The 26,612-nt window shown below is 43.6% G+C and overlaps 1 protein-coding gene across 1 annotated transcript in view; it reads right to left on the minus strand.

Annotated features, from left to right (window-relative positions):
• Window positions 1–15,851, minus strand: part of POLA1 (DNA polymerase alpha 1, catalytic subunit) — a 247,703-nt gene extending 231,852 nt beyond the window's left edge. The window contains 10 exon segments of the mRNA XM_066619493.1: window positions 2,174–2,352; window positions 2,611–2,773; window positions 2,971–3,151; window positions 4,844–4,942; window positions 9,323–9,385; window positions 9,586–9,701; window positions 11,292–11,372; window positions 12,128–12,224; window positions 13,039–13,202; window positions 15,801–15,851. Of these exon segments, the coding sequence (XP_066475590.1) occupies window positions 2,174–2,352; window positions 2,611–2,773; window positions 2,971–3,151; window positions 4,844–4,942; window positions 9,323–9,385; window positions 9,586–9,701; window positions 11,292–11,372; window positions 12,128–12,224; window positions 13,039–13,202; window positions 15,801–15,843 (1,186 nt within the window). The 5' untranslated portion in view covers window positions 15,844–15,851.
• Between the last annotated feature and the right edge of the window lie 10,761 nt (window positions 15,852–26,612).

Raw genomic sequence — 26,612 nt, forward strand, 5'->3', positions numbered from 1 at the left:
AGTCCCTGCAGCCACCTTAGCAATGCGATCCTGGGGATTGCATCACTGCTTCCCCCCTACCCCAGCACCTTAAGGCGGCAGACCCTCAGGCTGGGGCATCATGACGCCCTAGTTTGAGAAGCCCTGGCATACACAATACAAGATTTCATGCATTTGCAGCTTATCACATGGGGAACTCAATCCTAACTTGCCCAGGAGCAGGCAAACCTGCCCTACTTCTACAGCAGGGTTGGGGCCAGTTGCGACCAGCCCGGGACAAGGGAAATTCCTCAAGATGTTGCGCAGATCTGAACAGCCTGAAGCTGTTCTGGGATGCCCGGACCACGGTTAGGCTCCACCCCCGCTCACCTGCCACCTGTCCACAGGCCCATCCACCACCCACCCTCCTCCCGAAATACCTCCACCCCACCCTCTTCATGCCCCGCCAGAACCCTACACTGGCCTGACTCAGCCGGCACGGGTTTACCTTTTCACCAGCCCAACAGGGCTTGGGCCAGCCTCCCTCCTCAGATGGCAGTGCAAAAGTGCTTTACAGAACGTTCACAACACCATTGGGCCAGCGCAAGGGACTTGTGCCAGTCCATCTTGGGGGCTGGATTGTGCTTTCAAAGGCTTACTATACATGATTAAATGCAGCTATTCCTGTGGACAGTTTACTGTTTCAGAAGAATTTTTGATCCTCCATCCCACAGGCTACTACTGTTTCCTGCCATACAGCAGCTACAAGAGAAAGGCAGGTACAAATTCTAACCTAGATCTTTATTAGCATATACTCACGCCATATGAACCAGTGAATATGAATCACAAGTATGTAATCCAATATGTAAACTATAAGTAAGATATGTAAAGTCTAGGGATTAAGCTGTTTGCCATTTTACCCTATAACAATTAAGGGAGTGTGCAGAGATAAAATGTTTGAAATTCTTATTCCTCCTGCATTAACACGATTCTTCCACATAATACTGTTAATACTGTTAATGTCTCATTTGCTATAACGATCATGATTCTTTTAAACAAAAAGTAATGCCAAAATTTATTTTTCCCTACATTACTAATTGAAACCAGGTGCAGTCTTTATTATTCATCCTTGAAAAGTTATGATGACAGGATCTCTTTTCATAATCAAGGAACAGAAATCTTTTCATAATTATGCAATATTCAGAAACCACCATACAGAATCCAAGATGAAAATGAAACACTAGACAAGGGTCTTTTGGAGTGTAGACTCTTTTTGCTGGTATTAGTCACATTTCACCACAGCTTCAGGAATAGTCATCCACTATAACAAAATTGTTGTATATTGTCAAGAATACTAAAAAGGTATTATATTTATACCCACTTTCCCAAGTTACAGATGATTACTTGGGGTGCAGTCGCCATCCCCATTACACTCCAGAACTAACACATTAGCTATTAACCTCCATTCTACCCACTCATTAATTCAATGTGCATACAAAATTAAGCTAAATGGCAGTATAGACTTTGATAAAACGAGGCTTTAATAAGCCTGTTTAGGTTGTGGCTGGAGATTATTAACAATAATTAGCATTTTTGTATTATGAAATACTACATCCCCAGCAAGTTTCCAAACTTGTGTTTGCAATATAGTTACATGGAAAAACTGGTAAAAAGATTAGAGCAGCTCTCTCACTACCAGATTGCCATCTCCTGACACCACACTGCAGCACTAATACCTTATTCCAGTCTCTTGTCTAGACCATCCAAATTCTCTGCTAACATAGTTCCATAAGCCAAACTCTAAAGAAGCACATAAAGTCAAAAGGACTGAGAGATACCTGTTAGATCAGTGATTTTCAATCTTTTTCATCTCCCGGCACACTGACAAAGTACTAAAATTGTCAAGGCACACCATCAGTTTTTTTACAACTGACAAGGCACACCATACTGTTGGCTGGGGGTTCACATCCCCCGATGGCCCTACTAATAAATGATTCTCCGCCAAACTCCCATGGCGGAGTCATTCTCCCTGCAGATCATTCACGGCACACCAGTGTGCCACAGCAGTGGTGAAAATGGCTGTGTTAGATAAAAAAAACATGGTGGACACTGAGCCCTTTTAGAACAAGAGTGCTTTACACTCTTTAAAAAATTAATCGAGTGAATAAGAGGGTAAAAAAGGATATAACACAATGGTTTTCACATGTGTACGTACCAGGTTGACTATACTGATCTTCATAAGCATCCAGCCAATAAAATCTGAAAACCTGTTGCCCATCTTCCCCATTTATTAGTGGAAGTTGACTGGAATCCATTTCAATTTCAGAAGCTAGAGGAACATCTTCATTTTCATCCATTCCATCCCAACAGGAAACGTCAGAAGTAGAAGAGCTTCTGAAAAGCAACCCATGAAGGACAAAAAAGGTCAAGTTTTTAATCTGAAATGAGCACTAATTCAAGGAATCCACTTTTCTTCACAACTCTTAAAAGGTATTAAATACAGAATACAATTCAACTAACATCTTTTGAGGAAATTTCAGAACTTCTATGAGCCCTTGACTTCCCATGAGCAGCTTTTCATACAGAGATCTCAGCAGAAAGACCACAGTGAAGACCAAAGAGGAAGGTGCACCTTCTCTAACATATGCTTACATGAAATACGAGCCTGTTTTCACACTGTCCACTTGTTTGGTGTGTGTCTCTTCTGATTTCAGCAATTCCTTCAAGGGTGTAACTGTTTCTGCCACAATTCCCTCTTCCTCCATAGGCTCATCAAAGTCTCCATCAACAAAATCCATTACAGCCTGTTCATTCTCTGAAAGCAGAAACTTTTATAAGAGCCTTATATAAGAGCACATAACTGAATTGCAGATATAATGCTGAAGTGCAAAAGAAAGCATCAGTTCCAAAACATACTTAAGCCATAAAAAAATATTGTGTATTAATAATACTAATACTGATAATACTGTGCTGTATTAAATGATGCACAAATTATCAGAATGTCTTAAGTACCTTTAGTAGCTTCAGCTTGTTTATCTTTTACTTGTTCTCCATTTGCTACAATCTGTATTCCATTTTCAAGATCACCATTCTCTTCTTTGACTGTCTGTGGTCTAGCTGTGTACACTGAATGCTTAGACTTCTCAACATCTTTGACAGGCATGACTGTTTTCCTCACTACAGGAGAAGGCATCTATAAGCACAAGTAATTTTAACTAAAAAAGGATCACTGATAGTACCGATAGTAAACATCTGTTTAAACATTTATAATCCTTGGTGTCTGAATCAGGTTTTTCTCTATTTAGATAGTTCGCCAAAAAAAGTGTCAAACGAATGCACTAAGCCAGAGCTATTCAAACTGGGGTGTCATAACACCCCGAAGGCAGTGACACGATCACCAAGATCCTGTCACTAAGGGGGGCTGCAGGGTCTGGGAAGCACTTGCCAGTCCCTGCAGCAGCCTGTCTGCTATAGGACCGCAAGGACCCCCCGCAAGGACCGCAGTAAGTCCTTGCGGGGGAGGTGAGCGAGGTTCGGAGGAAGGGGGAAGGTAGCAACACAGTCCCCAGGATCGCTTCGCTAAGGGGGCTGCAGGACCTGGATGCACTTACCAGTCCCTGCAGCAGCTTGTTGGGTGCGGGGAGCCCTGCGCAAGCGTCTGCAGGACTCCCCAATGTTTCAAAAGTGAAAGTGGAGCGATCACACTCCACCTCTGCAAAACCAGAAGTGGAGCGCAATCGCTCCGCTTTCACTTTTAGAAGGCTGGGGAGCCCTGCAGACGCTCGCGCTGTGAAAATGTGAAAAATAAATAACAGAGCAACTTCACTGAACACAGATATTGGACTGAAATGTGCCATACACATTCAGGGCACAATTGTACATCTCAAGCTTGAAGATCAGCTCAACTCCTGCACCAGTTTTCTAAGGATGGAAGAATACACAACATAATGCAATAATGCATTATTGCATAATGCAAGTCTAAAACATTAAAATGAAAACTGTTCTGCACATTCAGGACAACATTATGCATGTACAAAACCCAGCTCAACCCCCATATACATATTCAAGAATACTAACAGCCCAATCCTAACCTGTGCTGGAACAGGCAGGCCAGCAAGCAGGGTTGGGGCTGGCTGCAGCTCAGCCAGAGGCAAGGGGAATTCCCCTTACCCCAGGTAACGTGGCAGCAGCTCCAATGGGGCTACTTGAATCTGTGCCACCTAAAGAGGTCTCCCAGTGCAATGGCACCAAATTCAGCCACCCGACTCCTGATGTGACGCAAAAGTGACTTAGGGCACCTTGAACGCCCAAGGGCAACTCATGAATATGCCCTAAGTCTTTCAAATCCTGTGCTTTATTACTATATCCTGCTTGAAAGGGAAAAGTGTAAATGAAACCAACAGTCCAATCCTAACCTACACTGTGCACAGTGCAGCTAAGCAGCAGGCCATAGGTTGCCTTGGGGTAAGGGAATATTTTTTACCCTTACTCCAAGAAATGCTCCAGTCTGCCCAAAGGAGTTACTTTGATCTGCGCCAGGTAATTCACTGGCACAAGTCCAAGAAGAACAAGCAGTTAAGATTGTGCTGCGAGTCAGACTACAACGCACTTATTACTGATAAGAAGAGATACATTTTTCCAAACCAGGTGACAATATTAAAAATTAATAAAAAATATTAAAATAAAGATTATTATAATTATAATCAACCATTATAATTAATGGTTGAAAAGCAGTACTTTTAATTACATAGCATCACATGTTTTCAGTTTTGTTTACTCAAGAACATGCCAAACATTAAAACATATTAAGAACCATAAGACAACTTTAAAACAATAATGAAATTGAAGAAATTTTAGAAATAATTATTCAGTTTGGAAACATTACCTTGGAATTCTGAGATTGCACAGAAAAAGGATTCATTGATGTCCCAGAAAGCCTCTTCTTTTTCAGCATCACAACAGGTGGTGGGGTTATATGAACTGACTGCAAAAAAAGAAACATTTTTGTATACTCTGTCAAGGAAAGAGAAATTCTGTATTTTGCATTACAGTGTGCAGTGCCAATATTCAGAGGTAGTCCACCACCACAACCAACCCAGCCATTAATTACTTGGAGAAGGGGAAGAATAACGTGTACTTAATAAATCTTGTACCAGAGCTACCCTGTTATCTAACAACGCTCCCCTTTAGATAACAGACAACTGTAGCTAACTAGGTGCTGAGTTAAAACATTTCATGTTTTCAGACACCAGTACAAGTATTATCAGGCTGCATTTAGATTTCAGAAATCAGTTTACAGCTTATATTTTGATTTTCTTCAAAGTGGCTGGAAATAAAAAAAGGCATTGGGTTCATAACCTCAATACCTCTACCACTTCCCCCAACATATGTATGCATTTTGTTATATGATCAATATTTCAATTGTTTATTTCCTTTAAATCAAGGCATGCAAGAGACGCACAACTAAATACAACAGTGGTAGGTGCCTGCCTGGAGAGTAGTGTTGGATCGGTAATATGACTACTCACAGGACTGATGGCCAGAGGACACAGATTCACAAGCCGGGGAGGTCTAAGTTCTATTTGAACCATGTAGCCACACATCCCCTCCACTTAATTGATCCATGAAATCCAATCCAACAAGTCAGAAAGGGAGTTTTGTTTATTCTTTGCTTCAAATTAAGTTTGCACATTTCCAAAATGTAGGTGAAGCCTTCCACCTCACTGTTAGTATAGTATTGTGATGTCCATTCCTGGGGTTGACTCCCTCCCTGGGGTGCCCCACCGCTTACCCGCCGTTCAAGATGAAGTAGAGGCAGCGTCCAAGTTCTGTTTATGCGGTTTAATTTGGTAAGTATTTTGACATTCATGGGTCCGTGTCTCTCCCTTGTCTTAACATGAATTTCTCCTTATTGCCTGCCCCTCACAGGTCTTTCCCAGACTGGACGTAAGGGATTGTTAGGTCTAGATGACTCCGGGTACCACCTTCCCGTGTTCGGGTCTTTCCCAGGCCAGTCTAGGCTTCCTCCGGGGTGATAGGGCGTCCCCTTTCCACACCCTCTTCCTCGCCCTCCTGAAGGGACTAGAGCCAGGGCGCTCCCCAGGTCACTTTTTCCCCAGGGCTCTCCCACCCTCTCCTTGTTATCCGTCTCCTCTCTGAGGCGGAGGGGAGAGGCCTCGTTCCTCTCACGGACCCTTCTTCTCGCCTCCACTCTCCCACCTCCTTTTATCCTTCCTCCCCAGGGCTTGCCTCCGCCCCCCTCCGGGTCAGCCGGGGTCTCCTCTCTCCAGCCTTCCGTTTCCACCCCGCCAACTCTCAAGCCGGTGGGGAATCCCCGCCCCTCCACGGCGCGCCCATCCGCCGGACCGCCGGGTGCCTCCATCGCCAGCCACCCCCAACTCCCGCCGTCACCTGAGCGGTCGGTAGGGGTGTCCTGCCTCCCCGGCAGCGGCGATGTTTCCAAGTGGGGTCGCGTCGCAGTGGAGGCGGCGATCCCCGTTGCTGCCGTCATCCACCGGGCTGCAGGCCCAGGGCATCTGCCCCAGCCGCCCATCGCTCCGGAGGAGGCTGCCCTGGCTTCCTTTCCAGGTGAGCTCCTCCTGCCTTGCCGGGTTTCCACGGGTGCATTGTCCCCCTCGGGGTTTACGCCCCCATGACAAGTATATTGGGAGTCACCTCCCAAGACTCTTAAGTTTGAGAAAAACAACTTTTATAAGATAAAGGAAAGGTTCCACACCTCCAACTGCCCTCATCAGCCTGATGACTTAACCCCAATCTAGGAGAAAGCCAACAGACATCCAAATAGTTACCACACCTTCAACTGGGTGGGAAAACAAAGGCAGAACAAAGCAGAGTCCTCAGCTAAGGATAGAGAACTCTTGTAACTTAAGAATCCTATAGGGTTCTATGGGACAGAAGTCTATAAAAACTCTGAACACTAGAGCCTGATGTCCTTTGCTTCCCCATTCATAGTCAACTATCCAGATCAGTGTTTCTCAAGGTTTGTTCTCTACCGTATCACTTAACATCATCCACCTATTTGAAGTACCACCAGAGGTAACTGGCAATTCCATCATTGCCAGTTACTTCTAGGTTGGGAGGCCAGATGCGACGCAACAAATACCAGTAAGAGGCTCAGGGTGGACGGGAGGGCCTTCTCAAGTGCTGAAAAGCATGCTTCGGAGCTCTGCCTGTCAAGCCAAGCCTCCTACCACTACTGGTTGCATTGCATTCCTGGTCTCGCTGCCAGGCAGCTGCAAGTACCACCGGTGGTGCCCATTCCACTAGTTGAGAAACACTGATCTAGTCCATTAAGCATTAACCTGCTGGTGCTGTGTCAAGCCACCCACATTCCAGCCTTCATCTGAGAACCACCATGCCAGCTAATTCCCAGGACCGGTAAGAGCCTGCAATCCCCTTTCTTTTCCAGCCTTCTTTTCCTCTATCCTCCCAAGTGCTACTGAAGCTGCTGAGTCATCATGGTTGGTCATCTAACCATGTGGGGCTACAGCTCTTTCTCCCAACATCCTTTTCTTCCTTACTCTCAAGAAAGGCAGCTCAGGTCCCTTGCCTGGCTCCCTTTCAGACTATCCAATGATAGGGCCCTCTTCTTGGTCTTTGAAACCTCTCTTTGCCTAGGGAGATTCACCTGATCAGCCCTTTTGCCAATACAATCCTTGCAACTCAGGGCTCTCAAGTTTCAAAGAAAACAGGATAATGTGATCTGTGATGCAGCGATGCCTAAGACCCACCAAATCCCCCTATTTTCTCTGTCCTGTGTGAAATCAAATTTACTACATGCTTAGCAATTGACTCTCTGCAAGCGCTCTATGGTATATGAAGTGTTTTTTTCTGACTTTTGTACTGTTTTACAAGAGAGCCAAGATCTGCCTAAGCTGCCTTCTCAAAACAAAACCCTGTAACCAACCCTTCAAGTACTCCAAATCAAGGAGCATCTCACAAACCTATCATAATCTCCTTCAGAGGCTTAGGCAGTCAGTTATGAGAATTTATTCACTGGGGGGGACTATCCCAGTGCAAGTAGGAGAAGTACATTCACAAGCAGTTCCTACAGAGACCTATTCTTCCAAAACCTCCCTTCTCTCCATTTTCATTCTCCTTTCTTTCCGACACCTCAAAACCTTTGCTTCCTCTCCCAAGTTCCTCTGGAAGGCCTAGCTTATCTACCTACATCCTTACTCCCCCCCTCCACTCTTCACTCTGTTCCTTCTCCTAAGGAATTCTGCTCTCCTCCCCCTCTCGTTTCTCCTCCTCATAACCACTTTCCCCAGGACTCCACTGTGTATGACTTTTAGCTGCAGAATCCGCTTTGTCTAGAACAGAGGTGCCCAAACCCCGGCCCTGGGGCCACTTGCAACCCTCGAGGCCTCTCAGTGTGGCCCTCAGGGAACCCCCAATCTCCAATAAGTCTCTGGCCCTCCGGAGATTTGCTGGAGCCCGCACTGGCCCGACGCAACTGCTCTCAGAGTGAGGGTGACTTTTTGACCTCTTGCGTGAACTGTGGGATGAGGGCTCCCTCCACTGCTTGCTTTTTCACGTCTGTGATGCAGTAGCGGCAGCAAAGAAAAGGCCAGCCTTGCTTTGTGCAAGGCCTTGTATAGGCCTTGAGCTATTGCAAGACCTTCATTCAATCATATAAGTTCATCTTTAATATATTCACTTATGTAAACATATGTAAATGTATTCAAATTTTAAATGTAAATTCCTTTTTTCCCTGGCCCCCAACATTGTGTCAGAAAGCTGATGTGGCCCTCCTGCCAAAAACTTGGGACACCCCTAGTCTATGCTTCTCAAACTTTTAGCACCGGGACCGACTTTTTAGAATGAGAATCTGTTGGGACCCACTGAAAGTGATGGCATGACCAGAAATGACATCAACAAGCAGGAACATTTTTAACAATTCTAGGCTGCAATCCTACCCACATTTACCCAAGAATAAACCCTCTTGACCATCATTGTTAAAAGCATATACATAGTAGCCTGTTCAAAGTACAGATTTGTAACATTTGCCCAATGCAGTCACATACCATGGTCGCATCAAGTCTAATATATTAAAAATAAAGTATTAAAATGAATGGCGATCCACCTGAAATTGGCTTGCAACCCACCTAGTGGGTCCCGACCCACAGTCTGAGAAACACTTGTCTAGAATAATCATATGTGAGCTCATTCAATTAAGCCCAGTTTGAACATTATTTTATTTTTGAGCTCTTTTCATTTCCTCAATGAATTATACAGTCACATCATTGGCCTTTATACTGGGTCCCTGCACACAGTTGTTTCCCCCCTCCCATGTGCTTATGTTATGTGTATCATAAAAGACACTATCAGTTAAAATTCCTACCTCAGCATTCAGATCTTGCAAAATATCTCCTAGCAAATCATCCTTAGACAGGTCCACAGCTTTCTGTAAAACAGGACACCTGTGCTCAGTAAACTTTTGGACATATTTTAGATAAAACAATCAACTTCTGCAAGCTAAACAGTCATTTTCACCACAGTAAACAGAAGAAGTATATCAATAAAAAGAGTCGTTAGTAAAAATGCATTAATATGAGTAGCCTAAATTTGAGAAAAGAATGTCTGCATTAAAAAAACAAAACTTACATCAGAAATTTTCTTCCCTGTGCTGGCCATAAACATTGATTTAATAGTGTTTGGCTTTGATACGACAGCCTTCTTCGCAATTTTCTTGTCATTTGTGGAAGCCATATCTCTTTTCCCTAACAAAAAATATATATAATGTCTTAATAATGACAGGTGGAGAACAGTATTTAAATTGATGGTTTCATTCATACAATGTTAGAACTAATTTCAGTTCTTGAAACTGCACCTCTGTGGACATTCTCCTTTCTCTGCAACTTTATATAGGTTTTCCACATCTCTGTCCTGCTTGCTCTTGAGTCTGTTATTCTTGAGAACACTTAGAATCCCAGGAAAACCAGCCTCAGCATACATGTTGTGTCACAGAAGCTCACAAATTCTCCCACAGATGATGCAATTTCTACTTTTTCAAATAGCATCAGTTTTCTAATCAATATCAGTTATTAACACTATGTGGCTTTTACAGGCTTCTACCCCACTCCCAAGTATTGTAAAGAATTCCGTCAAAAACCAAGTATTCATTTCAGTTCCATTCAGGCCAGCTGAGTTTTCCTCAGCTACCAGGTTCATAACTCATGGTTAAAGATCTCTCAACACATTCATTTTGCGGTCATATGCATTTGCTACCACAAATGTCCTGAAGCAGTTACAAGAGCAGAAGCTGCTTCATACCAAGTCGGGTCCTTGGTCCATCTAGCTTAATATTGTCTGCAACGTCTAGTAGTCACTCTCCAGAATTTCAGACAGAGTCCTTCCCAGCCTTAATTAGAAATGCCAGAGAATAACCCAGGAGCCTGCTGAAAGTAAACTACAGGTTGAGCCTCATTATTCGAGTTGGTTCCCTGGATGGCAAAAAACGCACTATAGCAAATCAATTTAAAAAACAAAGTTTCTTTGCTCAGGTAATTTAAAAACAGCCTTGCTGACCTTTGTGATGTAAGATAAGAGTCATTAAGAAGACAATCCATCAATCAGTCCTCCTCCAAGAGCTTAGAAAGTGCTTCACTCAGCCCCTCCTTTCACCAATGCAAAGTGAGCACCTGTGCTCAGGGGGAAGGGAGGGGTCGCCTGGAAAGAGAAGGATTGATGGATTGTCAGTCAGCTGCCCTCTCTCTGTCTCTCTCTCTCTCTCTCATTAAGGAGGCTATTGTTAAACGACTGTTCAGTTTTTTAAATTGATTTTAAAGGGATGCATTTTTCCCCTTCTCCAGGGATCAGCACATTCCTTCTCAATTTGCAGGGGCCATTCGTGTTGAGTCAAATCCATGTATAAAAAATCAGTGTATAAATAGGCTGCATCTGTATGTGCCTTATCACAGAACTATGGTCTTGTTCCTCAGTAACAAAGACCACATTCCCTCCCCCCAAATAATCTAAACTTAGTTCTGATTCCAAGGCCAATATTAAGCATTCAACTTGCCAGCAACTCACTCAGGTTCATTAAACCGGTCTCAATGAAATCACATTAGTTATTAGATGCCATGGAGACCTACTGCCAGGCAGATTATAAGCATGTTGAGAACCATCCTTGAACAACATAACCAATTCAAAACAGAGAAGCTCTTCAAAAGCAACACTTACGAAATTCTGCCTCATGCATCTGTAACCCTACATAAATCTTTTACTTTCCAAACAGTTACTGTGACTATGCTTCAGCCCAATTTTTATGTATCATACCTTCAAGAGAGTCGCTTAAAAAGTTGACTTACTTTTCTTGTTGGAATCCAGAGCATCATCTTCTAAGTCTTCATCAAAAATTTCTCTGCCATCTTCTACATAACCAACCCCGTCTGTGAGGAAAGATAATGCACTGCTGCTATTCTTATAATCCAATTCTAGACACATTGCATTAATTTGTATAAAAACTGTAATGATTTACTTTGTTTAGTCAACTTTAATGGGAACATGTCCTTGTTGAAATGATTTATGGATCAAAGTCCAACTATATACATCTGCTTCAGCTATAAAAGCATAAACAGAAAACTAAGCCTGCAAGTCAATACATGCTTACTTGGGAGTAAGCCCCAATGAATTTAGTGGGACTTCTGAGTAGACATGTATAGGACTGTGCTATAAGTCTAGCAAGGCAGGTGAGAAGTTCAAATAGCTTCAAATTGCTGGCTATGTCAGTTTTTCATTCATTCTAACTATCTACAAGAAGCACAGTTTGCTTATGGCAAGTGGCTAGTCTTGTCCTTCAAATGATATATCAGTTCTGTGAAAAACCCACTGCTCCAAATACTGAGCTAAGCACCACTACCCACATTCAAAGCCATAGGATCAGACCACAATTTATTTTGCAGATTATCTCCCATCAGTCCACAAAACAATTCTCAAGACAGCAGTTAGGCCCAATTACATCTGTATATTGGTCATCATTTAATAATCCACTGTAGATGGGCACAATGACATCTAACTTTATGGAACTTCTGTTTAATTTTGTCACACAGTAACATTCTAACAACCACATCACCAGCAACCTAAGGGAAGAACAGCTGTTTCAGTGCAATCTCAAAGAATGAAAACTTAAATCCATTTTACAAACCATCATCCACAATCCAGTCATCATCCTGTCGTTGCCTGACAATCCTGGAATATTGATCCTCATCAATTTCATCATAAACACCTGTAAACTCCTCAACCTGCAATAAAATGAAGAATTAGCAAAGTATCTGTACCTCTTCTTCAACTGACCAAAGAACATAAAAAATGTGCAGATGCTCAGATATTCTCATAATGTTTATTTTTAAACTGAGACTTATTGACATAGGAGGGCCTAATACATTTCCATAGAACTGCACAATTCTATGCTAAATTACTCAGAACTAAATGCCACTATGGTCGATGGATTTTTCACTCTTCTTTTCCCTCAATGATCACAGTGGTGACATGAAAGCCCGTTTCCCATAAGGCAGAGGTTCCCAAACTGGGGCAGCATGAAGCCCCAGTCAGGGAAGTTCTGTCTCAGTCCCCTTAAGGGGCAGGGTGAAGGTGACAGGATCCCTATGATTATGCCACTGCCAGAGACAAAAGGGCTGTTAAACCTGGCACTCCGGAGGGTGCAGAGAGCCTACGGCCACTCTCTGCACAGCTCCCCAAGCTTCAGAACTGCTAAAAAATGTGATCACAACCCACTAGCAATCGCAAACTGGAAGTGGGTCACAATCAAATTTTTTAGCAGTTCTGAAGCTTGGGGAGTCCTACACAGGGGGGCCACGGGCTCTCTACACCCTCCAGAAGACCAGCACTGCCAGGGGGTAAGTACAAGAACAGACTTTTTGTTCTTGGCAGTGCTACGATCATGGGGATCACATTGCTGCTATCATCCCTTCCCTGCAAGCACTTACAATGGCCCAAACTCTCCAGGAAAGTTTGGGAACTGCTGCCATAAGGCAATTCCATGATGCTAGAAATATAAAGAGAAATAAAACCAACTAAGAACACTCACTTAGTTACCTCATATTTTATTTTCTCACCAGCCTTTGCCTTTTTCAAACGCTCTAATGCTTCCTGTCTCCCTTTTTTAGATTTTTTCTCACGTCGAGTACGTGAAGCTGCAAGATTTCCAGAATCAGCATTTTCTGAGAAGAATACAAGATTGTCGCACAAGTTCAAAACAACTGACACAAACATACAACAGAGAGAAAGAGTATTAAACACACCACCAATTCGTTATCATATGTACAGTATTTGCAAATAGTAAATATTTTCCTGAAATTGGTTTAAGTTGCTATCCATCAATTAATTTTCTTGCAAGAGTTCCATGTAAATGAGTGAGAATTATTTTCATCTTTACATTTTTGTTTCATCATCACCTCATCAGTTCCAAGGCTGATTTCTGGCAGGAAAACAGTGCAGAGAAAAAAAAACCTCATAGTACCCAATATTCCCACATCAGTACCAGGGGAGGAGGAGGCTTTAAAGAACCAATTCCAGGCCACTTCTAGCTTCAAAACCATCTGTTTAAAGCAAAAATCTAGTTTGACCCCTAGGGCCAAGTTAGATGGGACTGGAAGCAAGTCCATTTTACAAGCCCTAATACAATGTCAAAGTATTCCAAATAACTTATCACATGAAAGCTGCAACACTACTAACAGTATATGCAGCATAATATTACCATATTTACAGTATGTTCACTCAGAATTTGTAATTGAATACAAATGCAAAAAATAGTAATTGAGCTCAATAGGGCTGCCTTCAGTTAGGAATACTGCCTTAAGGTTTAAGTTCTCCTGTCCCAGTAAAATGTTATGGATCTCTCAAGATTTTCCCCCCTCTCTACCACTTGTTGCATTATTATAGAAAGAAGAGGTAGCTGAGGCTGCAATAAAAATCTGATACCCAGGAACATATGTGTAAACAGAATTAAATTACAATCTTCTACAGCAGCACAAAAAAATAAAAAAGCTTAATACTATTTCTTTTCCTTTCCTCTCTTATCTACCAGAATATCCCAAAACCTTAAGCAGTTGTGTTGGTCCAATAGAAAGATTCCAAAGGTCAGTCTGATCATACCTTTATTAGGACCAACCAGTTACACAAAGTTGTAAGAAGCAAGCTTTCAATTCAGTATTTTTATACTTTCAGTTGGTCCTAATAAAGAGATGACAAAACTGTGGCTTTGGGATCTATCAGATTGTAAGCTTCTGGGCAGAGACCATGTTAATTTTTGTACAGTACCTAGAATGTTTCAGACACTTCATAAACAACAACTACTGTACATCTGTAACACTGGAAAATGGGGAAGGAATAGATACATTTCATTTCTCTTTCACAATACTCCATGAGGACAGCTCAACCCAGTATAAGATTAGCCTGGTTCTGCCAGCGGTTACAACAACTGTCTGAAATTATTATTAAGAATTTAACCAGTGTATCAACCATTCACAAGAACAGTATCTTAAAGACAACTCGGTGCAGCAGATTGCTGCCTCCAGGAACCAAGCATTTAGGGAGATAAAATTTTTATTTCTTGCTGTGCTGCCCTTGCCCTGGAGCTGTCAGTCACAGCAATTATGGAGTTTCCAAGGGCTCTAGCAATTCCTGGTGAACCAGCTGTCAGCAAAATAAAAGTGACAAGACTGGAATCTGTATCTCTGGCAGCATTCAATCTATATATATACCAAATGAGTCATAAAAGAAAAGATGCTAAAGCTACACTCTGAGCCAAACTCACTTGGAAGAGTCAATCCTACTGATCTTAATGCAAGGTTTGTTCCCCACCCCCAAAATGAAACACTCAGGATCAGGATGCAATCCAAGCAGGGTTACCAGATACAATGGAGGACAGAGTGCCTGTACCTTTAACCATTGCATAAAAGAGGGAAAACCCTTGCATGTTGAGCTGTACCTGCCAACATTCCCTCTTCTATACAATGGTTAAAGGCACTCTGTCCTCCACTGTATCTAGTCACCCTGAATCCAAGGCACACACACCTGGAAGTAAACTCTACTATAGAGAGTATTTCCAAGTACTCAGGACTGCATACCATGAAGTATCACCAGACAAGGACAATGGAAAGTATAAATTTGCATCAGAAAATCCTGATTGGTGATATTTGTTGTAAGCCACTTTGGGTGGTAGCAAAGGACCCGATCCCATTCAACTTTCCAGAGCCAATGCAGTCACAGTACACCCCCAAGGTAAGGGAACAAACATTCCCTTACTTTGAGCCTCCATGAGTGCCTCCCCATTGCAGGGTGCAGCATATGCCCTGTTGGCAGGGCAGCATCAGCCCAGGAAAATGGTATACGATTTGGCCCAAAGTGCTACGCTTTCAAAGGAGTATTTCCCTTTTCAGGCTGCTGGTTTGTCCACCTTCCTGGTTGGGGAAGGAACGGAATGATTCCAGGCCTGCATTCTAAGGTAGCAAAGGCTGCAACCCTAAGTACACTTACCTGGGAGTAAGGTCCATTGAGCATAATGGGACTTGCTTCTGAGTAGACATGCCTAGGCTTTGCCTTGCCCACGAGGCAAAGACCAGGCACCACCCTCTCCTCCTGGGTGCAAGATTACCTACAGCCAAGCCTAGGCATGCCTACTCGGAAACAAGTCCCACTATGCTCAATGGACCTTCCTCCCAGGTAAGAGTGCTTAGGGTTGCAGCATTTGCTACCTCCCCTTCCCCCCACTCGCTCCTATATGTGGGTAGCCGCGCAGCAAGGATGCGCATCCTCCACCGCACCGCACCGCGCGAGCGCTCCATCCGTTCTCTCACCTCCATGGCAACCGTCGCCAGCCCCGTCGCGCGGCATCTCCATGGTGGCGGTGGGTACCACTCCTGCCCCCCCCCCCGAGAGCGAGCGAGCGAGCGAGCGAGCGAGCACGCGCGCGCCTTCGTTCCAACCCGGCCCACCGCTTCACGCTCTCGCGCCAAACCGCCTGAAAGTGGCGCGAGAAAGGAGACCCAGCTGCCCCGGCCAGTCAGGCAGCCAATCAGAAGCCATGGTGACGATAACCGCGTCCTTCCTATTCCGCTTCAGGGTCGAGAAAGGGGTTGGGTTTGGCGGAAGCGGCGTCGAAAAGCATTCGCGCGGTCGTGACGGAAAACTGTGCATTTTTTTTTGTCTTGCAGTTTCGTGCCTCCAGAGCCTCATGAAAGTGGCGCGGGCGGGGGAAATTCCAGAATGAAGAAGTGAACTGGTGGCAAAGGCTAATATGCGGAGGCGGGACAAATTAACAGCACAGCTTATGTGACAGTGTAAGAAGGATATAGACGTGTGTAGTAAGTGATGTGCAGAGCAGCAGTCCTGTGCATGCTTGCAGAGAAGTCCCATTGAGTTTGGTGGCTTGTAGCACTTGATTGCAACCCTAATTTAGTAGCAGTTGGGTTCTTGATCTTAAAAACTGGGGCTTTGGTTCCTGCACTTTTGCATTCTGGGGAGACTGCTCTGACTTTTGCAGAGGCAATACTGTCAGTAGAAAGCGTTTGCCCACCACTTTGCCCATATCAGATTTTGTTTTCCTTGGATTAATATTCTCTCACTTACTAATAAAATCAGTTGACTAGAGCAGTTGTTCTCAAACTTTTAGCACCGGGACCCACTTTTTAAAATGACAATTTCTCAGGACCCACCAGAAGTGATGGCATGACCAGAAGTGACATCATCAAGCAGGAACGTTTTTAACAATCCTAGGCTGCAGTCCTACCCACACGTACCCAGGAATAAGTCCAATTGACTAGCATTGTTAAAAGCATATACATAGTAGCCTGTTAAAAGTACAAATCTATTACATTTCCCCAAATGCAGTCACATACCAGGGTAGCATCAAATCTAACAGATTAAAAATAAAATATTGAAATGAATGGGGACCCACCTGAAATTGGCTCATGACCCACCTAGTGGGTTCCAACCCACAGTTTGAGAAACACTGGACTAGAGGTTATTGTGCATTCTAATATATAGATGGGCTCATTATTATGCACTGTTAGTGAGTGAGGGGGTACTACAAAACCCTGGTTATTTGTGGCCATCTAGTACTTTAGTAATTGAATGCGTTCATAGCTTCGCAGTTTATACTCCAGTCTAGCCAAAGTTTGTCATGACTATGGGTGCAATCCTAACCAACTTTCCAGCACCAATCTAAGGGCAATGCAGCTCTGAGATAAGGGAACAAACATTCTCTTACCTTGAAGAGGCCTCCAGGACTGCCACCCAACTACAGGATGCAACACATGCCCCATTGGCACAGCTATGTCAATGAGGGAAAGTTGGTTAGGATTTGGGCCTAAACCTCAGTGGTGGACCTACATTTTGGGAGCCCTGAAGCTTGAACTGTAATGGTGATCCCTTCAGAACCAGGTCGAGGTAACCACTGTTATCCTCTTGGACAGGTTGTTCCACAACAGATCACCACAAATTTTTTAAAAATGTAACCGCTACTGTAACAGTAGATCCAAAATTTGTAAGCAATGTGGACTAAAGTCGCTCCTGGGGCCCTGAAGCTTAAGCTTCATTAGCTTCATAGTAGATCCACCCCACTAAACCTAAAGTCCTAAGCATACCGTAAAACAACCATTGGACTTACTTGTGTGTAAACGTGGATATGAGAGTGACTTGTATGCCCCATTGAAAACCTTAGGCCTTGAGTCAGTCATGTGTTATAGTTAATTTGTTCCTTTGTAAAATTTGTTCCTGTGTACAAAATAAGAAACTAGAATTTGAACCAGACATCCTGGTCTTTTCTTGCAAATACAGAAGAATGACACTGTTAATTTTTCAAACCAAAACTGTTGCCATAGCTCCAGTGCAGCTTAAACAATAGTCTTTTCTTTCTGGTTCTGAACATGGTTGTCCAGAAGTTAAGTCCTAATTATTTCTTTCTTGCTACTTCTTTCCAAATAGGCATGCTAGCTGTTTGTGACGTATAACTCCAGTGGAATCTCAATAGATTTCTTTCCCCAGATCTTAGTTTGTGTGTTGTATAAAGAAAACTGACAGGCAGGTTTAGGTCATCCTATTGCAAATAGTATTATCGCAAGCAGATTGTGCTGACATGCTCTTTAAACATTGTTGGGACAGTGACACGGAACAGCTTGGCACAACCTTTGCCCGCTTGGAGGGGAAATGTATAAGTCTGAAATTTTATCAAGCAACTCAAAATGTGCTCAGTTTGTGACTGAAAACTGGAGAGGGCAAAGTCACAGAGAAGCACATTGACAAGAATGGTTGGTCATCAAAAGCGCAAGAGAGAAGAGGAAACTCCAGCTATTCATTCCTACAAATATCTGCGAAAGGTAAGCAAGGCTTTTATTTTCTCTTAATCATACATGTCATTAAGAAATCAAATATCTCCCCAAAGCATTTTCTTCTCTTTACATATTTATTTCCATGTTTATACACCCCATTCTCTGCCAAAAATGGCACCTGAAGCAACAATGTGAAGAAGCCTCAGTATAATAAATACAAAGTTAGGTTTCTTAAAGCAAGATGACTGATTCCCCCCCCCCCATGTGCAAAATACTTGAGGTCATAGACGTGCAAGATAATAAGAGTCCAGTAGTGAAAGATAATACTGGGGGGGCGTATCTTCAGATTCACTTATCTGCAGATCGGGTCCATGCCCTCCCCCCATTGCTGTTTTTTTCCAAAAAACCTGAAGTGACTTTTTTTTTACCTCTAAGGATCAGTGTGAGCCTGGCAGAGGCTGTGGACAGACATGCACGGCCTCTACTGAGCTAGACGACCCTCTGAAGGCAAGGGGAGCAGAGCTCGGCCATAAAACAGAACCCCTGTGGATAAGGGGGACACACCCGTATGTTCAAAACTTAGTCATATCATCTTTTGTTTATGTGTGCGCCATAAACAAGAATGTCCCTCACTACAAAAACGATCAACGACCTTGACTCAAAACACCTCATGTGTGATATAAGCATATTTATTAACCCCACTGTCCCAAGGGCAGGAGTGGGAGACTCTGCTATATGGTTTATTACAGTCACAACGCTGTGCTAGATAGATAGGATCAGAGAGGTGGTGACTTGTATAAGTGAAAGGAATGGCACTAGGATGTGTGGTGCGTATGGTTTTCCTCTTGCTCACTTTATCTTACCAATAACTTTATGAGGTAGGTATTGCTGAGAGATTTGGTAACTGGTCTATGATCGCTCAGAGCTTAATCTTAACTGCTATCTGAGCCAGTGCAGTTGTCCTGCATCCAGCTCAGAGTGTCGCAAACATGACATAAGGCACATCTGCGATGACTTGAGAGTAAGCAGCACTGGTGGGAAGGCCTGTGCCAGCCCACCAATGCTGCATTCAAAGCCATCAGCACATGCAAGTAAGGCACCAAGTGATGTGGGGAGGGTGGCTAGGAGATGGGCAAGGGCCATTTCTGGGTGGGGAAGAATGGAAGAGGGTGGAAATCTTGCCTGGGAGGATGGTGGGACTGGCGGAGACCTCCTCTGCTGTATCCTAACCCCATTCCCAGGCCACCCAGCATTACAGCAAGTGTCTTGAATTTGTGCCAGCTACACAACAGGTGTGGATCCAAGAAGCCCCATAGGAGGAAATATGAAGAGGCCTTACCCTGAAGAGGCCTCCAGCTGCCTCCTAGTCTGCACCAGCGTAGACTAGGAGGCAGCTGGAGGCCTCCTCGGGGTCATACAGCACAGGCTATGCAGCCTTGCTGTGCAAGTGCAGGTTAGGATTGGTCTGTCAGTGAGTTTTTTTGGCTGAGCAGGGATTTGAACTGGAGTCTGCCAGGTTCTAGTCTAGCCTTAACACCGCACTGTGATCATCACAATATCTAGCATGTATGTAGTGCCTTATAGTGTTCAATAATCAAGGTGGCCCTTGCAGGGATGACAGCATGGGATACAAATTTAAGTAAATAAATATTAGTATTTCTATATAGAAGATGTGAGGACTGAGAGAGGGGGGGGGCTAGCCTAAAGCCACCCAGTGAGCTTATGGCAGATGTGAGATTTGAACAGGATATTATTTTCCAGTCTCTATACCACATCAGCTCTATTGCTGACACATGATAAAAGGCTCTGTCTGGGGACAGCTGACGTGATTAAAGTACCAAATGGCCAGGCTGTCATGTGCTAGTTGCTATTCTGTGTGAGATATGAGGTCATGCAATTGCAGCCTTAGCTTCTTGCAGCCACTACCTGAGCTTGGATAGCAGATGATCTCCAGAACCATTATTAAAAGAATTTTGTACAAAGTACACAACACAGAGTTAACAGAAACTTTAGAGCAACTTGTTTTTCCCCTTCCATGTTCCGCTCTTTATTCTTCATGGCCCTGCATTTTGGCCTCCAGAGATAACCTGCTGCTATTCTTCTTCTTTACTATTTACATGACACAAGTTGTGCACTAGGTACTGCAGATTTATGATCTCTGGCTTAGAGGGCTTGCCATTAGTTAGGCATAGGGGTTAAGGTGGCTACTGAGAGCAGGACTCAACAAAGGAATGTAAAGGTTAAAGCATCAAAAATTAACTTTTTGAAAGCAAAGATGAAACTATGAGTGTTAAGTAAAGGCTTTGTTTGAAGCAATCTAGGCAACAAACAAACAGTGTTTCTAGTAATAAAAGGTCAGCAGTGAGTCATGTGGCATTTCTTACACATATAGAGTTCCTAATGCTTCTAACTGAGATTAGGCTTGTGATTCATTCTTGGACTCCCACAGAGAACTACTGCTAGGCCACAAGAATTGCACAGCCTCAAGTGTCTCTAAATGGCACTGTTTCTCTCAGTAGGAACAGCTGCAGTCCTAGTGAAAGATAGCTGGAGTATAATCACCAAAGAATAGTACCTGTTGATTTAATGAGGCATCTAAGTTAATCATGAAGGACAGAGAGAACAATGACTCTCATGGGATCTTTTAAAATTAATTTGTTGGAAGAAATGGTGGGAACTTTTGGTGAATATATGTTATTCTGTTTTGCTGGAGTAGAAGAGATGTTGCTTATGTTGCCTGCCCTGGCAACATAAGCAACAGTATTATACATCTATTATATTATACAGCAATATACAGTATTATACATCTAAATACTGTATATAAAGGAACAATAAAATGCAGCAATTTACCAAGCACACAGATCAATTGAGGCCATCAGTCCCAATTCATCCATGAAGTGAAGTGGTCACCTCAGGCAACAGATTGGAGGAGGACACCCATCTCTGTCTGCCAATGTCTTCTTTGCTCCACTTTGTCCTTCCACTCCCTTGATTGGAAAAGAGGGGTACAGAGAAGAAGAACAGCAGAGGGGTACTGAGCTGGAGTGCTGAGCTGAAACATCAAAGAGTGTTTCACTCCCATCAAAGAGTGGGAGGAGCAGAAGCTGGCACATCTTCAAGTAAGGGGGACATCATTTGACATGCTGCCTCAGGTGTCAAGAGATCTTGGGCCAGTCCAGGGGTACCTTGGAAGATAAACCAAATGAATACACTAAGAGCTAAAGTAAATAAGAATCAAGAAGAATCAGGGTTGAGCAGTGAGGTGGCAAAGGTTGCAGACGACACCAAACTTTTCCAAGTGGTGACCAGAAGTGATTGTGAGGAGCTCCAGAAGGATCTCTCCAGACTGGCAGAATGGGCAGCAAAATGGCAGATGCGCTTCAATGTCAGTAAGTGTAAAGTCATGCACATTGGGGCAAAAAATCAAAACTTTAGATATAGGCTGATGGGTTCTGAGCTGTCTGTGACAGATCAGGAGAGAGATCTTGGGGTGGTGGTGGACAGGTCGATGAAAGTGTCGACTCAATGTGCGGCAGCAGTAAAGAAGGCCAATTTTATGCTTGGGATAATTAGGAAGGGTATTGAGAACAAAACGGCTAATATTATAATGCCATTGTACAGATCTAAGGTAAGGCCACACCTAGAGTATTGTGTTCAGTTCTGGTCGCTGCATCTCAAAAAAGACATAGTGGAAATGGAAAAGGTGCAAAAGAGAGCAACTAAGATGATTACTGGGCTGGGGCACCTTCCTTATGAGGAAAGGCTACGGTGTTTGGGCCTCTTCAGCCTAGAAAAGAGGCACCTGAGGGGGGACATGATTGAGACATACAAAATTATGCAGGGGATGGACAGAGTGGATAGAGAGATGCTCTTTACAGTCTCACATAACACCAGAACCAGGGGACATCCACCAAAATTAAGTGTTGGAAGAGTTATTATTATTATTATTAACAGTATTTATATACCACTTTTCAACTAAAGTTCACAAAGCAGTTTACAGAGAAAAAAAATCAAATAACTAATGGCTCCCTGTTTCAAAAGGGCTGACAATCTAAAAAGATGCAAAAGAACACCAGCAGATAGCCACTAGAAAAGACACTGCTGGGGTGAGGTGGGCTAGTTACTCTCCCCCTGCTAAACAGACAAAAGAACAGACAAAAGTTAGAACAGACAAAAGAAAATATTTCTTTACTCAGCGTGTAGTTGGTATGTGGAACTCCTTGCCACAGGATGTGGTGATGGCATCTGGCCTGGATGCCTTTAAAAGAGGATTGGACAAGTTTCTGGAGAAAAAATCCATTACGGGTTACAAGCCATGATGCGCATGTACAACCTCCTGATTTTAGAAATGGGCTATGTCAGAATGCCAGATGCAAGGGAGGGCACCAGAATGAGGTCTCTTGTTATCTGGTGTGCCCCATGGGGCATTTGGTGGGCCGCTGTGAGATACAGGAAGCTGGACTAGATGGGCCTATGGCCTGATCCAGTGGGGCTGTTCTTATGTTCTTATGTAAGAATCCTGAGTGCTGAATGAATGAATATGATGTCTAAGCTGAAAGTTTTGCTGAAGCACTGAACATGCGGTTCATAGGTTCCCAGTGTCCCACTAAACATAGGTTCCCAGTGTCCTAAATCAAATATGGTGTATAGGCAAATGGAACAATTTTTTCCCCTAATGAAAGGAGTGCCCACATTCTTGTTCAGATCCTGAAAATACACCAACTATCAGCATATCCTATTGAGATGGAGAAGTCACAGCAGCTTCACATATCGTAACAGCGCTAGACTGACCTGCTGACCCAGTTAAGTCAGGAAGGGAAGGGCAAAACAAAAGCAGGACAGGGATGGGTTTCAGAAAGGGGACAGGTTTGGTAGTAGTGGGCTGCGGAGAAGCCACAACAGCTTCACACGTGGCAGCTTCACAGAATTCAAACCATTTCCTATCCTGGATCCTTATATATCTGTGTCAGCAATTTTGCTGGTGAAGGTCCAAGTAGATCATTCCATGCCACAAAGGCTTACCCAGATGAGACCCCTTCCACAGAATGCAGGGCAAACCATTTTGGTGCACCTGCACTGGAAGTGTAGCATTGGGTTGTTTGTTAATCAGCTTCTGCAGACATGCACCAGTTGCTCTTTGAATTTTTTCTCTTTGTAACTCATTGTTAAAATGTTCAAGTAGATGAAAATACTCACTCCCCCAAAGTCTGCTCTGCATTTTTACCATCTGACTTGTCTATTCATATGATGTGCCCTATTAAACTGTGTAAAACCCTGAAGAGCAGTGGTAAAAATCTAAGTGAATGCCATATTTTTTTTCCATGTTTTTATTTTATGAGATACAAATATAAAAAAATTAAAAAATAAAGGTATTACAAATTGTGTGCCAAGTGCAGAAATCTCAAACTACATTTCTTTGTTCTACTACAAAATCATACAAGAAATTAGTTATCAAATCTTAAACAATCTACACTTATTAAAAAATACATTTTCAACACAAAAAGAAAAATGAGAAAAACATAAAAGTTAAATCCCCTATCTACTCATGGGCAGCCCAATCCTGAGCTGCCTCGGGCACGCAGCTGCAGTGGCACCGAGAACAACTGCTGCCGAATCCTGCATGCCTCAGCCTGCTGTGGGCGATGCCTCGGGAGAAGGGGACTTTCGTCCCCTTCCCCTGGATAAGGGATGGGGCCCCGCAATGGGGCTACTCACTTTACCTACTCACTTAAGGTAAAGGTGTTCGTGTAGGGCACAGAGCGCTACATGAATGGACAGGATCCGGTGAAGCTGAGCTCCACCGGACCCACCTCCTGCCTCCCCGCTGCCTCCCCCCAGCACGCCTCCTGCCCACCCTCTCTGCCTCCACCTCCCTGTCATGCCTGCTCTCTCTCCACCCTCCCCACGCCTCTCCCCTCCCCGGAACGCCTTCTTCCTCCCCTGATCCCCGCCCCCGCTTACTGTGCCGCTTACTTAATGGCTTGGCAGTCATTAGCGCTAGCTAGCTAGCATGGGTGAATGCCAGGCGGTAAGCCTCGCAGACGTGCCTTACGACACGTTTGCGGCAGTATGCTGCAGCGGAAAGCCAGAGCACCGAGCTCAGGATTAGGCTCCAAATCCATAGATTATTTAGCCCAGTATTTCTTGCACATTTAGCACCGGGACTCACTTTTTAGAATGAGAATCTGTCAGGACCCACCCTAAGTGATGCCATGACCGCAAGTGACATCATCAAGCAGGAAAAATTTTAACAATCCGAAACTGAATCCTACCCACACTTACCCAGGAGTAAGTCCAATTTATTATCATTGTTAAAAGAATATACATAGTAGCTTGTTAAAAGTACAGGTCTGTAACATTTCCCCAAATGCAGTTACATACCAGTCTAACATATTAAAAATAAAATAGTGAAATGAATGGGGACCCACCATCTCAAACTACATTTCTTTATTCTACTACAAAAGTGAATGCCATATTGTTGAACATGCAAATGGATTAGTCTATCTTCTTAAATCAGACATTCATGGAATGTGTCATGATGACTTTATCCTGTTGTTTTTTTCTTCACTGTTAAGGCAACTGTGTTAAATATGTGTTTAAAAAGCAACACAAGCAGCAGAAAACCATAGCCAGTAAGTAGAAAAGTTATTGATAATAAAATGGCTAATATTATAAATTGTGCAAATCGATGGTAAGGCCACACCTGGAGTATTATGTCCCGTTCTGTTTGCCACATCTCAAAAAAGATATCATGGAAATGGGAAAGGTGCAAAAAAGATTGACTATAAAAAGATTACTGGGCTGAGGCACTTCCCTTATGAGGAAAGACTAGTGTTTGGGGCTCTTCAGTCTAGAAAAAAGGCACCTGAGTGGGGACATGATTGAGACATACAAAATCTTGCAGGGGATGGATAGAGTGGATAGAGAAATGCTCTTTTCCCTCTGACATAACTCCAGAATCAGGGGACATCTGCTAAAATTGAGTGTTGGGAGTATTAGGACAGACAAAAGAATATTTCTTTACTCAGCGTGTAGTTAGCTTGTAGAACTCCTTGCCAGAGGATGTGGTGATGGCATCTGGCCTAGGTGCCTTTGAAAGGGGATTAGACAAATTTCTGGAGGAAAAGTCCATCATATGTTACAAGCAATGATGTGTATGTGCAACCTCCTTATTTTAGAAGTGGGTAACCTCAGAATGCCAGATGCAAGGGTCTTGCAGGTCTTGCACAAGGATGCAGGTCTGTCATTGTCTTGTGTGCACCCTGAAGCATTTGGTGGGCCACTATGAGATACAGGAAGCTGGACTAGATGGGCCTATGGCCTGATCCAGTGGGGCTGTTCTTAATCCATGATGTGTGATAGGAGCATCTTCTCTGTTTTCCAAGTAATGCACCTTCTCCATAATAATCAAAGAAGATTTTTCATACTCGGATATCTCTTAATTCACATTTGACTTCTCCTTTTTAGATGCTTCTACTGAGATGCTTTCAATTAGCAGCTATTTCTAGAGTGTCCCAATCATCTACCTTAAGTAAACAGCATTAAAAAAAAAAAAATCTCCATGGAGCTTTGGCAAAAAATAGTTGTCAAAAATATGTTGGTTATTTGTAGTGAATAGAATTCAAACATTATTCCAGATGGAAATGTTGAAGAGCTTGGTATGCGTTTTTGCCAGGGAAGCACACACGCCCACAGAATTATATTGCTTGCTGAGCATGAATAAAGTAAATTTCCCATAATGCACAAGAAAAAATTTATCTGTGCAGTGATCTAGCTATAGTTCTGAGGATGGGCAACCCAGTCCTAAAGCCAGTGGCTACCGCTTCATCCAGCAGCACCTCCAAAGGTCTCCTCAGGGGAAGGGGACTGTCATCCCCTTCCCCCAGGGAAAGCCCTAACCCCCACAATGGGGCTTCTCAAGTCTGTGCCAGCTATTTTGCTGGCACAGACTTGAGGGACTCCATGTTGGGCCTTCTGGCCTGACACGGAGTTCAGAATCCAGCAGAACAGAGCTCCGCCGCAGAGACCCACCCCTCTCCTGCCCTGGTTCCTCCCCCAGCCCTGTTCTGTCCACTCCCCACCTCCCCCCGCCCCAATACTACTTACCGCCAGCCAGCACTGCTGAAGCATTGGTTGGCCTTCCAAGTTGTGCTGAGGCTCTGCACTGGCACTGGCCCAGCACCAGTGTCTCCTTCTCTCTGGGTGCTGCAGATGTGCCTTACAGCATGTTTGTGACTCCCAGCACTGGTGCTGAAGCTCAAAGCCAGTGCTGCTAGTGTTTAGGATTGGGCCCAAAGAGGGTTTGCTCTGTATGCATAAAGGTAACTCAAATTTAATGAG

This window comes from Tiliqua scincoides, chromosome 3, assembly GCF_035046505.1.
Source record: "Tiliqua scincoides isolate rTilSci1 chromosome 3, rTilSci1.hap2, whole genome shotgun sequence".
Taxonomy (NCBI): Eukaryota; Metazoa; Chordata; class Lepidosauria; order Squamata; family Scincidae; genus Tiliqua; species Tiliqua scincoides.